Source organism: Hoplias malabaricus, chromosome 4, assembly GCF_029633855.1.
Source record: "Hoplias malabaricus isolate fHopMal1 chromosome 4, fHopMal1.hap1, whole genome shotgun sequence".
Classification (NCBI taxonomy): Eukaryota; Metazoa; Chordata; class Actinopteri; order Characiformes; family Erythrinidae; genus Hoplias; species Hoplias malabaricus.
This window is the reverse complement of record NC_089803.1, coordinates 6154432-6169919: the sequence shown is the minus strand read 5'-3', so window position 1 is coordinate 6169919 and position 15488 is coordinate 6154432. Positions and strand designations below refer to the sequence as shown.

General features: G+C 41.7%; 1 gene segment (V, D, J or C); it reads right to left on the bottom strand.

Moving 5' to 3' along the window:
* Positions 1-2269, bottom strand: part of LOC136693763 (Ig kappa chain V-III region MOPC 321-like) — a 74474-nt gene extending 72205 nt beyond the window's left edge. The window contains 2 exon segments of the V gene segment in view: positions 1433-1759; positions 2116-2269. Of these exon segments, the coding sequence occupies positions 1433-1759; positions 2116-2164 (376 nt within the window).
* Between the last annotated feature and the right edge of the window lie 13219 nt (positions 2270-15488).

The window sequence follows — 15488 nt, the reverse complement described above, 5'->3', positions numbered from 1 at the left end:
CCCAGGAGAGACCTGCATGGATGTGTCTCTCACAAGGCAGCAGGTCAGAGATGACGGAGAATCTCCATGACGGAGGGGTCGCCGTGTCTCTGAAAAGGGGGAGAAAAGGAACGCCAGCAGCTGCAATGCTACAAGGCCCGTGTCTGCAGTTCTCCAGGAAGCCCGCGCCGGAAAACACCGCACGTCAGCGACATGCTCCCAGTCCATCTCCCGGGCTACATAAGGTCACATGGTTTTATTTATTTCATTGCTCAGGAGGTTAGTGCTGAATGCTTGCTGGGATAAACAATAGCCTTTCTAGAATTTAGGATAATTATCATAGAGAAATTTCCTCTTATATTAAAATCCATGTTCCCTCATTTATTGCTATAATTCATTTCATTATATGAATGTATAATCAATATTCATTATTCAATATTATTATTAATAAACCAGTTGTGTGATAAAACCAATCCTTGGTTGTTTGTGTGTGCACTTTTCTTGTACAGAATAATTCCTTCTATTTCACATTCAATTTCAGAGCCAAGAACTACAGTGGGTCATTAAGCATAATTCATGAATAATAATTAATTCTAGCTAATATAATATGCAGTCATCTAATATGATGACTTACTTGTCTAAGCTAAAATTGGACAGGTAAAGACACTACACAGGATTGGTGAGAAATATTCTAAATTATATTAGAGGTTTGTAGCTCAAGTTGGTTAGCTCTTTTACATAGGTTTTGATGTTACCTAATGTTGAAATTATTCTGTACACTCGTGAAAGCATTTCAGCTAGACACCATATCATACTGTGAGTTTCTTGAAATTGATGAATGCAATCTTTAGAAGGATGTTTGCCCCTGGTGGTGTGATATCCTCCTTTTTAAGGTTATAAAAGTATGCACCCTAATCCAGGGTGTGTTCCTGACTTGCAATAACTGATTCTGGGTAGGCTCCAGACCCACGTGACCCTGACCTGAATAAGGTGTTTGAATAACCTGAATATTGTGTGTGTGGAGGTGTGTGTTAGTGAGGTGTGTGTCTCTCCTCCACAGAGTGTGTTATTGTGTGTGGAGGTGTGTGTTAATGAGGTGTGTGTCTCTCCTCCACAGAGTGTGTTATTGTGTGTGGAGGTGTGTGTCTCTCCTCCACAGAGTGTGTTATTGTGTGTGGAGATGTGTGTTAGTGAGGTGTGTGTCTCTCCTCCACAAAGTGTGTTATTGTGTGTGGAGGTGTGTGTTAGTGAGGCGTGTGTCCCTCCTCCACAGAGTTTGTTATTGTGTGTGTGGAGGTGTGTGTTAGTGAGGTGTGTGTCTCTCCTCCACAGAGTGTGTAATTGTGTGTATCATCCTCCCCCTCAGCACCTGCAGTAGGGTGCAGCTGCAGCAGTGCAGTCTCTGTGCAGTCTCTGACTGAGGGAGGTTTTTGTACGACTCTATTTCACTGTGTGAACACATAGCCACTACTGATATAATGTACGCTCTGACAGTAATAATCTCCTGCATCTTCAGTCTGGACGTTACTGATGGTCAGAGTGAAGTCAGATCCAGATCCACTGCCACTGAAACGATCTGAAATACCTGACTGTTTCCTGTTAGCCCCAGAGATCAGGAGTTTAGGAGCTTCTCCAGGTTTCTGCTGATACCAGGCCATATGGTCACCATTAGAATTAGTGTGGACATTAGAGCTGGTTCTACAGTTGATGGTGACTGATTGTCCTGTAGAAACAGTTTTCACTGAAGGAGTCTGAGTCACAGTCACCTGACCACTGGACCCTAAAGGAAAATCAAATAAAATGTGTAAACAAATTGTAATAATAATAATAATAATAAAACACTTTAAAATAAACTGCGACCATGAAATGGAAAAGCAGAAAAGATGATAATGATTAACTTACAATAATATAACTGCAATTTTTATTTAATTTAAAAGTATATTCATGGGGTACTTTAGATGAAGTAAAATTTAAATTATTTCATAATCTTTTAAATTATTTATGTTTGAGTTTAATTATTTAATAAATTGAACTGCTATGTTCTAAGGTTTGTTTACTGTAATTTCTAAAGGTAAATACATATACTATTTCTCCTCAGATGTATACATCTCTTGAAAAGGTAACTGAGTGTGTTACCTCTCGTCCAGAGCGCCAGTGTCCAGATGAAGATGGAGACCAAAGTCATGGTTGCTGTGGGTGAAGTTTGTGGGGCAGCAGCTCTCAGTCATGAAGTGTTAAACTCACAGGACTATAAACACTAGCAGAGCACTGAAGCATGGGCTCATGATGCAAAGTGGACCCTCTCTATGAAAATCATCTTTCTAACAACACTGGGAAAATATCATCATATTTATGTGGGTTGAGGAAACAATGATAACAATAAAAGTCTTTGATAACACTTTATTTTAAGGGCCAATTCTTAACAGTTGATTAACTATTAGCAAGCAGTGTATTAACAAGCAGTTAACAGTCACTTATTTAAGATTAATATTATTTGAAAAATAGCATATAAACTTGTTATAAATGTATTAATAATATGAGTTGAATTCTGGCAACTAAACAGACATTCAGAGTAACCACTTTATTACAGTGATATTAAGCTGCAAGGAATATACAATATTATTGTAGATATCAAGGAGCATATTGTGTGTTTACAGCAGTTTCTTTAATCTTCATGATGCAAATGTCACTGGCCATTAGACTAAATGTCTTTATTCAGCAATTGTAAAGCTAAGTTAGAATGTACACATCCTGAATTACAAGCACTTGTTAATGTTGTGGAAGTAGTTCATAATGAGCAACCTACATTAATGAAGTATTTATTAAAGAAATTTAAGAAAACTTCAACTAGTTCAAAATGCTGCAGCCAGGGTCCTCACTAAAACTAGAACATTTGAACATATTAGCCCAGTTCTATAATCACTTCATTGGCTGCCTGTAAAATCGACTACAAAATTTTGTTATTAACATATAAAGCTCTACATGGGCTCGCTCCTGAATACCTTCAAGATACTGTTTCCTATTATGAGCCTCCACGTTTACTCAGATCACAGAATACTGGATTTTTAAATGTTCCCAGAATTCAGAAGGCCTCAGCTGGGGGAAGAACCTTTTCTTATAAAGCCCTCCAACTCTGTAATGATCTTCCAGAAAATTTTCGGGACTTAGACACAGTCACAATCTTCAAATCTAGGCTAAAAACTCATTTGTTTAGTTTATCTTTTGGTAGTTAATGCTCCCCCATAGATAAAGGTGGCAGATCCAGGGAGTCCATGGACACAGGGAATTGTAGTAAACTGAGACGTTGGTGCCGTCCCGCAATCACTCAGACTTGCGCAATCACTCAGGTTTGTTGACAGTGGAGCAGAGGGATGCCAGTGTTTCAGGATGCTCCTGTGTCTGTGTGTCCTTCTGGTTCTCTACTTTTAGTTAAAGCTGTCATAGTCAGATCTGCCGGAGTCATTAGCCACACTCTGTAAATGTTCACATTTTCTTCTTTACAAACACAAAACAGATTAAAACTAATTCCATCCCTTTACCTTTTTCCGAGTAAACGACTGCCCACCTGTCTGTCTGGACACTGATGGATGACTGTTGAGATCCTCCTCCACGCTTCAGACCAGCTGCCCACACTCCAGCAATCACCAAGTGCTTTGAAGCTGCCCCTACACTGAAGTTCTCATGGACTCCTAACTATTATTACCAGTAGATTGACCAGAGGAGGATAGGTCACCCCTTGTGAGCCTTGGTTCCTCCCAAGGTTTCTTCCTCAGCTGAGGGAGTTTTTCCATGCTACTGTCGCCCCTGGCCTCGCTCACTTGAGTTTTTTTTTACATTTCATGTCACATCTTTCTCTTACTGGAATTCTGTGAAGCTGCTTTGTGACATCATCAGTTGTAAAAAGCGCTATACAAATACATTTGACTTGATTAAAGATCTTAGAAGACCATAACTACAGTTTTACAAATTCACCCTTTATAACTATACACTTCCTGACCTGCTCTTTTTTAAATGGTTTATAGTGACTTCTGATCAACAGGACACCTGAATACACTAATCCTACCATGTACAAGTACGGCAGATGAGTTCATTTACTAGCAATGACTACCACATTAGACCAGTCTGGATTTACATATTTTAACCTGTTTATATTGTAGGGTCAGTATGCCATATCCAGACAGTTGAGGTCTGCTTTGAACTGAACATTACTGCATAAAGGTTTAGGACATTACTAAGCAGTTAATAACATATTTATACTTAAAATATATTAAATAAATGCATAGCATTTTACAAATTAGTGAGTGCCTACAACTGATGTGTTACTCTTGTTGGTTATGGTTATTTCCTTATTATTAGTGAGTTAACTGCTTGCTAAAAGTTAATTAACTGTTAAGAATAAACCTTAGAAATAGTGTAGCCATATTTGTCACAAACACTTTGAGGTCTGGAAACTTCCCTATACAGCTTTATCCTTGACGTGTATTTTATATGCATATGTTATTAAGTGTGTGCAGCACATAGAAATGTCTTAGAAGGGAATGTTTAGGTTCAGTTCCTGAAAGTTAGAGAGAAGCTATAATTCTTTTAGTGTCCTCAGTCCCAGAGCGGGGAATAATGTAAACAAGACACTATACCATTACTTTATTCATTCATTCATTCATTCATTATCTGTAACCGCTTATCCAATTCAGGGTCGCGGTGGGTCCAGAGCCTACCTGAAATCATTGGGTGTAAGGCAGGAATACACCCTGGAGGGGGCGTCAGTCCTTCACAGGGAAACACAGACACACACACACATACATTCACACCTACGGACACTTTTGAGTCGTCAATCCACCTACAATGTTACCAGTGTTTTTGGACTGTGGGAGGAAACCGGAGAAACCGGAAGAAACCCACGCAGACACGGGGAGAACACACCAACTCCTCACAGACAGTCAGCCGGAGCGGGAATCAAACCCACAACCTCCAGGCCCCTGGAGATGTGTGACTGCAACACTACCTGCTGCACCACCATGCCGCCCCCATTACTTTATATAGACACAAAATAACCTATATAAACAAGTGGCCTTTGGGGTGAAGTCAGAAGTGCATTGGCTAATGTGACAACCCTCATATGATCTACCATTTTTTGTGTGTTTTCTCTTTCTGTCATCCTCCCAGAGCAGGTGGCACTCTAATGATAAAAGGGGGAGAGATGATGGCAGAAGGAAGAGGCTGTTCCAATGATCATGTTTGTGCTATCAGTCCTCCCAATGACCAGACCAGTCCTACCTACCCATCTGTGTAGAGTACTGTGTGTTAGCTTTAGAAAACTGTTAATAATTCAGGGGCGAGTGCTCATTATGTGGCTGATCATTATCATATTTTCTTCGGAGAAACTTCAAAAAAACATGACCTTAAGGAGAGCCAATTACTATGGTTTCAGCTCCTTCTCCTTCTCAAAGAATAGATCCTGCTAAATCGTAAATCTTCATTGATACAAGAGAGCTGATTTGTCTCAAGGAATTGGAACTTCTGATTGAACGAGAGAAAAGGGAAACACAAGGTTTGAAAGTGTGTGAGTTGGAGCTACAGCAACTTCACAGAGGGGAACAGGTTGCTCAGCTACCATCCTCTCTTGTGCAGCAACCTGAAGTTCAACCTGCTCCCATTCCTGTCCCTGTGTTTTCTCCTGCTCCTGCTTCTGCTTCTGCAGCTTCTGTGATTTTGATGTGAGTAAATGCATTCGTTTACTTCCTCAGTTTCGGGAGTCTGAAATTGATTTGTATTCTATCACATTTGATTGCGTGACTACAGCTTTGCCGTGGTCATTGTTATTTCAATGCAATTTAGTTGGTAACACCCATGTCTTTGTATTAAAGCATGGGGTATGACTCTGTGAAAGCTTCTGTTTTACGAGCTTCTGTCGTAGAGTCACTACTTTCAATAAGTTGAGAAAATTGATTTTAATGGAAGAGTTTAAAGGTAGATTGCCAGAGAGAATTGTTAATTTGAACGAATGAAAGGTTTTGTCATTAGCTGATGCTGCTGTTTGATTAAAAAGTTTCGACACATAAGTCAGCTTTTTCATCATCAGCACTGTCACGCCTGTCTCTGCGGACGTCTCGCTTCCTTCCTCAGTTCAGGACGCAGTACCACTTGAGTCTGATAATGACTCAGAAGACTTCAATTCCCATGATTCAACTGATGGCCACATGACTTCACCAACCAATAGGAACTCTCTCGCACGCTCCAGGTCACCTGAGTTTTAACTCACAGCTGTTTTGTTTTAGTCATAATCACTCACTCACTATATAAACCCGGACTGTTGCATCTACCATTTGAGAAGTATTGCTAACCTTTCCTGTTACATACCGAGCGAACCTTATGAATGAAAGCCAAACCGTGTATGACCCTACCTTACGTTCTTCTCGACTCTGTTTTTGGATCCGGACTGCTATTGTTTAGTACATTGTGTTTTTGACCCCAGCCTGTATCTCACTACTCTTTGGATTGTCCCTTTTGCTGTGTTTGCCTTCTCTCTACGGTGTGCTTTGCACATCCCTGAAGTAAATCTCTTCCTGCTAAACACCCGCGAGCGTCTCTCTTGTTTACCAAGCCTGACAGAATACTTCGCCTTTAAAATGCAGACGGCGGGTTCTGGTGACTTAACAACTGCTATCGGTAACCAAGGACAGTTGTTAGGAGAACATCACTCTATATTGCAGCAATTATCGGAGTCTGTAACTCTATTGAGGCAACAGCAGAGCCAGCAACAAGAGCAAATGGCGGTGATTTCTGAACATTTAAAAAGTCTTGTTCCCCAGCGACCTTTTGCCCCTTTGCTCGAACCTCCATCAACCTCGAATGAAGTTACACCTTCTTCTGTTCCATCATCTCCCTATAGCGTGAGTAAACCGGAGAAATATGATGGGTCTATGGACAAATGTAAGGGGTTTTTGTTGCAGTGCTCATTATATTTTAATAGCTCCCCTCCATGCTCTGATTTCGCTCGGATATCATTTTTAGTATCTCGGTTGACTGGTAAAGCCCTTGATTGGGCTACGGCCGTTTGGCCTAATGTACAGAGTCTCTCTTACGATCGTTTTGAAAAAGACTTTAAAACTGTTTTTGATCGTCCTAATGAGGGGAGATCTAATGGCGAAATAATCGCAAAAATTCGTCAAGGCAGCAGATCCTGGCGGACTATGTATTAGAGTTCCGTATCCTCGCTGCTGGTAGTGGCTGGAATGAACCCGCATTACTCATTGTGTTTCGCAACGGACTTAACGGGGATATCCAGTCGGAGTTAGCCTGTAGGGATGAAAATCTCACACTGGAGGGATTATTCGACTTGGCTATTCGTCTTGACCATCTTTTAAGTACTTGTAAACCTCGCAATATTGGAAAAACATCCCAGGGCACCCACATTCCTATCCTGCGGCAACATCGCAACAGGGCGATCCCTGCACCTGTTTCTTTTACTCATCAAGCATCCGAGTATCCTACTCCCATGCAATGTGATTCGTTGCGTCTTACACCAGAAGAAAGGCTTCACCGTCAACACAATGGTTTATGCATGTACTGTGGCGCAGCTGATCACGTTCTACGTCAGTGTCCAGCTCGTCCACGCAAAAATCAGGCACCTCACCCTGGAAAGCGCGAGACGCCTCCACAGACTAAATCGGTACCATCACAAAGGGGCTTGTTTCGAGGTCATTCACTCTTCCAGTGACTATTCACTGCTCTCAGGCTTGTTCTCCTATATTTTCAGCCTTGATTGATTCGGGAGCAGAAGGAAACTTCATCACTGCGGCTGTGGTGAAAGACTTGAAGATTCCTGTTTTTTCTCTGGAAAGATCCCTACAACTGTCAGCTATTGATGGAGACCCCCTAGGAACTGGTTTGGTTTCTCAAATGACTGCTCCTGTCCTGTTAGAGACCAGTGCTCTGCATAAAGAAAAAATCAGTTTATTTGTTATAGACTCTTCAGACTATCCTGTGATTTTGGGTTTGCCATGGCTAATGAAACATAATCCAGTTATCTCTTGGTCGGAAAGGGAGGTTTTGTCTTGGTCCCCACACTGTTTCAAGCATTGTCTTTCAAGACCACAGATCAATATTCATTCAACCTCTATTGAGAGCCCTGATACTAGTACACGATGTGATATTCCTCATGAGTATAGAGACATTCTTGAAGTGTTCAGCAAGTTAAAGGCCATGTCACTTCCTCCACATCGTTCATACGATTGTGCTATAGACCTCATAGATGGAGCTAATCTTCCTAAGGCTCGGATTTATCCCCTTACACAAACCGAAAACCAAGCAATGGAGGAGTACATAAAGGAAGCGTTACAACAGGGTTTCATTCGTCCTTCCACTTCACCCGTATCGGCGGGATTCTTCTTTGTTGAGAAGAAAGATGGGGGTTTAAGACCATGCATTGACTATAGAGGCCTAAATCAAATAACCAAAAGATTTCCATACCCATTACCATTAGTGCCTGAAGCCTTGGAACAGATTAGGGGAGCAAGGGTTTTTACTAAATTAGACCTCCGTAGCGCTTATAATCTAATAAGAATCAAGGAGGGAGATGAATGGAAAACCGCTTTTTCAACTAGAATTGGACATTATGAATACCTAGTGATGCCTTTTGGTTTGGCAATAGCGCCTTCGGTGTTCCAGTCTTTTATCAATAATGTACTGAGAGATATGCTGGGTAAATTTTGCATATTTAGACGATATTTTAATTTACTCACCAGACCTTAAAACTCATGTTCAACAGGTCCGTCTAGTTCTCCATAAATTGCTAGACAATCAATTATATATAAAAGGAGAGAAATGTGAGTTCCATGTACCAAGACTCTCTTTCTTGGGATATATAATTAGTAATCAAGGGGTAGTCATGGACGACAACAAAGTAGACGCTGTTATTAACTGGCCAGTTCCCACTACTATAAAGGGTCTTCAACGATTTTTGGGGTTTGCTAATTTCTACCACCGCTTAATTAGAGATAATAGCACACTAACTGCTCCTTTGACTTCATTACTTAAAGGGTCCCCTAGAAAACTCCAGTGGAACAGTTCAGCTGACACTGCATTCCAAAAACTTAAAGAGGCGTTTACTACAGCACCAATCCTTCATCATCCTAATCCGAAGATGCCTTTCGTTGTCGAAGTAGATGCGTCCGATGTAGGTATTGGAGCGGTTCTCTCCCAACGTTCAGACGGTGCTAAGAAACTAGATCCCGTAGCCTTTTATTCCCACAAATTAACGTCTACAGAGAGAAACTATGGTATAGGGGACAGGGAATTATTAGCCATTAAATTGGCTCTCGAGGAGTGGCGTCACTGGTTGGAAGGGTCACTACATCCATTCCTAGTTTTAACGGATCATAAAAATCTAGAATACTTACGTAATGCAAAAATACTTCTCCACAGACTATTGCCAGTCCTGGGCATTCCCCAGTTATATTGGTTCCCCTGTCTGTCCCTGTCCTGATTCCTGTCTCTGTCCTTGTCCCTGTGCCCATGTCTGCCTTTGTATCTGTCCCAGTCCCTGTCACTGTATTCGTGTCTGTCCCCCTGAATGTCTTGGTCCCTGTTCCCCTGCCAAGTCCTGTCCAGTCCCTGTTTCAACCCTCTGTCCCATCTCCTGTTCAGGTCCCTACGGAATTCAGAGACTATTTAATCACCTGGGCTCATTCTTCACTTACCTCTGGTCATCCAGGAGAGACACGTACTCAGGAATTAGTAAAAGCTAGATATTGGTGGGAAAACATGTCAGTTGATGTTCACAGTGTTGTTGCGTCTTGTACAGTTTGCGCACAATGCAAGACCCCAAAGACTTTGCCTGCTGGAAAATTGCATCCATTACCTGTTCCTAACCGCCCATGGTCTCACATAGCAGTTGATTTGTTACTGATTTACCTCTTTCGCAGCAATTCACCACCATCTTAACGGTGGTAGATAGATTCTCTAGAGCTGTGAGATTTATTCCATTTTCTCAGATACCTACAGCATTCGAAACGCAGAAGCCTTGTTCAATTATGTGTTCAGACTGTTTGGAATCCCTGAAGACATTGTATCAGACCGAGGTCCACAATTTACTTCCCAGGTGTGGGCAGCATTCTTTGAACATCTGGGGGTCAATGTAAGCTTAACCTCTGGTTACCATCCTCAGTCCAATGGACAATGTGAAAGAGTGAACCAGGAACTGGGTAAATTCCTTAGATTATATTGCCACAAGAACCAGTTAGAGTGGGCTCGTTTTCTCCCCTGGGCTGAAATGGCACAGAATTCCCTGGTAAATTCCACAACAGGTATCACTCCATTGAAATGTATATTGGGTTATCAACCTCCTATCATGCCCTGGACAGCGGTGACTACCGAAGTTCCAGCTGTGGACAGCTGGATGAAAAGGAGTGAAGAGGTATGGGAATTTACTCATCAACACATTGAAAGGGTGCTAAACAGATATAAGAACTTTGCTTATCACCATAGAAAGGATACTCCACTCTATCAGCCAGGAGATCGGGTCTGGCTCTCAACACGGGACTTCAGATCTGAAGGGGGTTGTAAGAAACTGACTCCTAAATATATTGGTCCATTTAAGATTATGGAAAGGATTAATGATGTTACATATAAGTTGGACTTACCTAAAAGTATAAAGTTTCAAGGTCTTTTCATGTATCCCTTTTAAAGCCTGTGGTTCCAGGTCCTTTGGACGAGGTGATACCAGGCGAGGCACCTCCGCCTCCGGTGATCGTGGATGGAGTCCCGGTGTACCAGGTCCGTGGCTTGCTGGACTCCAGGAGGAGGAGTGGTCAACTGGAATACCTGGTAGACTGGGAGGGTTATGGTCCGGAGGAGAGGAGTTGGGTTCCTGCCCATGATGTTCTGGATCCTGCCTTAGTGTTAGAGTTCCACCATCTCCATCCAGACAAACCCTCGTCCTAGAGGATGCCCCAGGTCTCAACCACATGGCACGGGCAGGGTTCCTACTGCTCGACGTTCTGGGCGTCGTCCTGGGAGGAGTTCTTCCGGTCAATGCTTTCTTGACTCAGGTGGTTCAGGAGGCTTACCTGCTCATTCCGGTGCGAGTCGTCCTGGTCGACCTCGTCCTCCGACTGCGCCGGACTCCTTGGGGGGGGGGGGGGGGCGTACTGTCACGCCTGTCTCTGCGGACGTCTCGCTTCCTTCCTCAGTTCAGGACGCAGTACCACTTGAGTCTGGGAATGACTCAGAAGACTTCAATTCCCATGATTCAACTGATGGTCACATGACTTCACCAACCAATAGGAACCCTGTCGCACGCTCCAGGTCACCTGAGTTTTAACTCACAGCTGTTTTGTTTTAGTCATAATCACTCACTCACTATATAAACCCGGACTGTTGCATCTACCATTTGAGAAGTATTGCTAACCTTTCTGTTACATACCGAGCGAACCTTATGAATGAAAGCCAAACCATGTATGACCCTACCTTACGTTCTTCTCGACTCTGTGTTTTTGGATCCGGACTGCTATTGTTTAGTACATTGTGTTTTTGACCCCAGCCTGTATCTCACTACTCTTTGGATTGTCCCTTTTGCTGTGTTTGCCTTCTCTTTACGGTGTGCTTTGCACATCCCTGAAGTAAATCTCTTCCTGCTAAACACCCGCGAGCGTCTCTCTTGTTTACCAAGCCTGACAAGCACAGTGACAGAGTCACTACATCACAGATTGCTCCAGTGACTAGAGCTCAACATATTAATGCACAGAGAACTGATTATTTGTTAAAAACATATAGAGATTTTTTAGTTTTAAAGGAACATCTTGATAAACAATCCATAACTTTTTATTTGGATGGTGGTGTATTGATGCACAAATGGTGCTCATCAAATCCAGGTGATTTTGATTGGAATTACGCATATCAGGTTGTAGTTCCTAAAGCTTATAGAGAACAGATTTTTAGTCTGGCTTATGAGTATTGTTTGTCCGCTCATTTGGGCATAAAGACAACATATAACCACATTGTAAAGTATTTTTACTGGCCGAGTTTGAAGTCTGATGTTTAAAAATTTTGTCGTTCATGCCATCTCTCTCAAATGGTAGAAAAGCCTAACCAGTGTATTCCACCTGCTCCACTTTATCCAATACCTGTAATGAGTTTCAGCAAATAATTTTAGATTGTGTATGGCTACTATCTAAAACAAAATCTGGAAATCAGTGTTTATTGACGTTGATGTGCATTGCTACGTGTTATCCAGAAGCTTTTCCATTATGCTCATACATTCAAATGGTATCATCAAGGCTTTAGTAAGGTTTTGCTCAACTTTCGGTTTCGTTTATTAAAACTGATCAAGGTTCTAATTTTATGTCATGTGTGTTTTGTCAAGTTTTGGAACAGTTGTCTGTTAAACATAATGTATCAAGTGCTTACCATCCAGAGTCCCAGGGAGTGATTGAGTGTTTCCATCAAATTTTGAAATCTATGCTCAGAAAATCAGGTTGTGATTGGGATGAGGGCATTCCTTGGTCTTTAGGTTTTAGTTGTTCTGACCTTGTTTTTGTGCACTTTTTCGTGGACTTTGAGATTATTGAAAGAGCAATTTCTCGCTGATCAGTCAGACCAGGCATGTCCTAAAAACATGCTGGATTATGTTAGTGATTTTCGATAATGCTTGCGTCAAGCTTATTCCATGGCTAAAAACACATTGTTGATCTCAGAAAAAAATTAAAAATGGCTATGATCAGAAATCTTGTTGTAGGCAATTTAAATCTGGGGATCAGGTTTTAGCTTTGTTGACAGCTCCAGGTTCTGCACTACAAGCTAAATTTATGGGCCCTTATGACATTAAAAAAACAATTGAGTGAGATGGATTATGATGTACACACTCCGGAATAAAGATGTAAATTCTGTGTTTGTCATGTTAACCTGTTGAAATTTTATATCCCTTGGGAAGAGACCAAATGTGTTGCCATGTCCTCTGTTGTATCTGTAACCCCTACCACACATAGTCCTGAAATAGATGATTTAACCTTAAAATATTCTCCTTTGGTGTGTCCTTGACTACAAAACTCTGAGATTTTGGTAAATTTGGAAGAGTATTTAAAGAATTTGTCTAGTGAAGCCCACCATATATTGTTCAAATGATTGGTGATCATGTGGCTCTATTCTCTGATATTCCAACACAAACCACTGTGCCATTTGTGCCATCAGTCCTTCCATCTACCAGACCAGTCCTACCTACCCATCTGTGTAGAGTACTTGTGTGTTAGCTTTAACTTGTGTATATGTCCTTTAGAAAATTGTGATATATCCCCATTTTTTGACAGGTTTTCTCAGGTTTTTGGAGTACAGAGAATGGGTAGTTATTGTAATTTTATTTTTGAAATAAGGTGAGTTAATTGATCTTGTTTATTTTTAGTTGTTTTAGATTTTTGTTTTGTCTCACACCTGGAGTTGTTACTTCTTCTTTACCATCACTGAATAGCTAATGCAAATGGTCTTCATATAATCACTTTTATTCAAACTGGTGATCTCAAATGGATAACCCCCCACCCTTGTCTTGGTCTTGCAGTTGAGTTTGCGTTGGTCTTTATTAAAGATCCATCCATCCATCCATTATCTGTAACCGCTTATCCAATTTAGGGTCGCGGGGGGTCCAGAGCCTACCTGGAATCATTGGGCGCAAGGCGGGAATACACCCTGGAGGGGACGCCAGTCCTTCACAGGGCAACACAGACACACACACATTCACTCACACCTACAGACACTTTTGAGTCGCCAATCCACCTGCAACGTGTGTTTTTGGACTGTGGGAGGAAACCGGAGCACCCGGAGGAAACCCACGCAGACACGGGGAGAACACACCAACTCCTCACAGAGGGTCACCCGGAGTGGGAATCGAACCAGGCCCCTGGAGCTGTGTGACTGCGACATTACCTGCTGCGCCACCGTGCCGCCCCTTTATTAAAGATATATAATTTTTTATGTACTGCCTTATTTTCCCCTAGGCAATTTGAGGTCGTAACACTAAACTTCTCAACAAGCAGTTCATTGGTGCTTGTTCAATGCGGTTCTGTTCATTGTAATAAAACCTTTTTATTCACAATGTAAGAATGGTGTCAGCAAAAAAGTCTTCTTCATCATCTTCTTCACAACATTGAAAATCAACAACACCTTCACTTTAAATCATGACGCCCATAACTGACATTTAGTCAATGTCCTGGATGCAGTCACATGACAGTGTGTGAATTTGTGTTTGTTTGACCTCATTTACAGAATGACAGTGTGATTGGTGACTACATAGAGACCATAGAAAGGCTTATTTTAAATGGGTATTTGTGTTAATAACAGATGTGTTCCAAACCTTTAAACAGTCGAACTCCTTTAGTCACATCTACTGTATGACCCACTCTGTTCACGTTTCAAGGACAAAATGCGCAAATACAATTTTAGAAAATGGTTGCTGTGTTGTTTTTTTTTATATTACGATTACAAATTACAGCAAGAAACATGAAAATATGTTCTATGTTGTTTCTGTGGCCTGTTTTCTATTTCTCACAGTTTGGCTTTATGGTGAACTGGGTCTGGGCTTTTATGAGTTAAACTATAATGCATGTCTAATCACCTGACTCTACACACCGCAGATCAAGTGCCCAGGAAAAAGGAAAGAAATGTCCGATGAGGATAACCCGTCAACCCAAAGAAGGACACTCATGTACCAGGTTGCTCTGCAAGAACAGGTAAAATACACAATTATGTAAAACAGGCAGATCAAATGCTTAAAAAGGACTATAATCCCCACAGCCCAAACACAATCCAAAATAATAACCAAAATAAAGGGTTAATTTAAAAAGGCAAAGAAAAACTAAAGAACTCAATAACAAACAAATAAGAAAACCCACAAGGGCAAATAATCAAAATAAAAGAAACAACCAGATGAAACAAAATAAAAGTGGTTCGACCCCACAATGTATCCACAAAGGCAAAACAGCAAGAGACTAGGAGAAGCTCTGCTCCACACCACCTGGGCCACCTCCAATGGCGACACCCCAGCCCACCCATTCTCAGGCACGCGAACATACACCGACTGCTTTATATGCACTGTCCCAGATTAAAGCTGCCGCTAACGGCTAGCAACATGGTGAATCGACGGGGATAGTGGAACCTGTCTTCTTTCTGGTTAAATGTCCAAGATACTCAGCAGCAAGTACCGCGACCCAAAAGATAAAAAAGTGGGAGCTTAGCCTACCACAGGCTAACTGCGTATATCTACATTGGAGCTAATGAGCAACAGCATGACCCAGGAGAGAAGGGGTGGGGGGACTGATCCTCAACTACGGTGGCTGCCCAAGCCCAAAAATAACTAATGGCCCAGTGACAGCTCTGCTTGCTACACTTGTCATGAGGCAATCCTCTAGCATCTAGCATTGTTGCACATGTTGCCCTCGTGCACTTAGCCCTGTGTGAGATGTTCTGTGTTTGTCGGTCCTGGAGGAAAGTTGTTTTGTTTCACTGTGTACTGTAAACTGTATGTC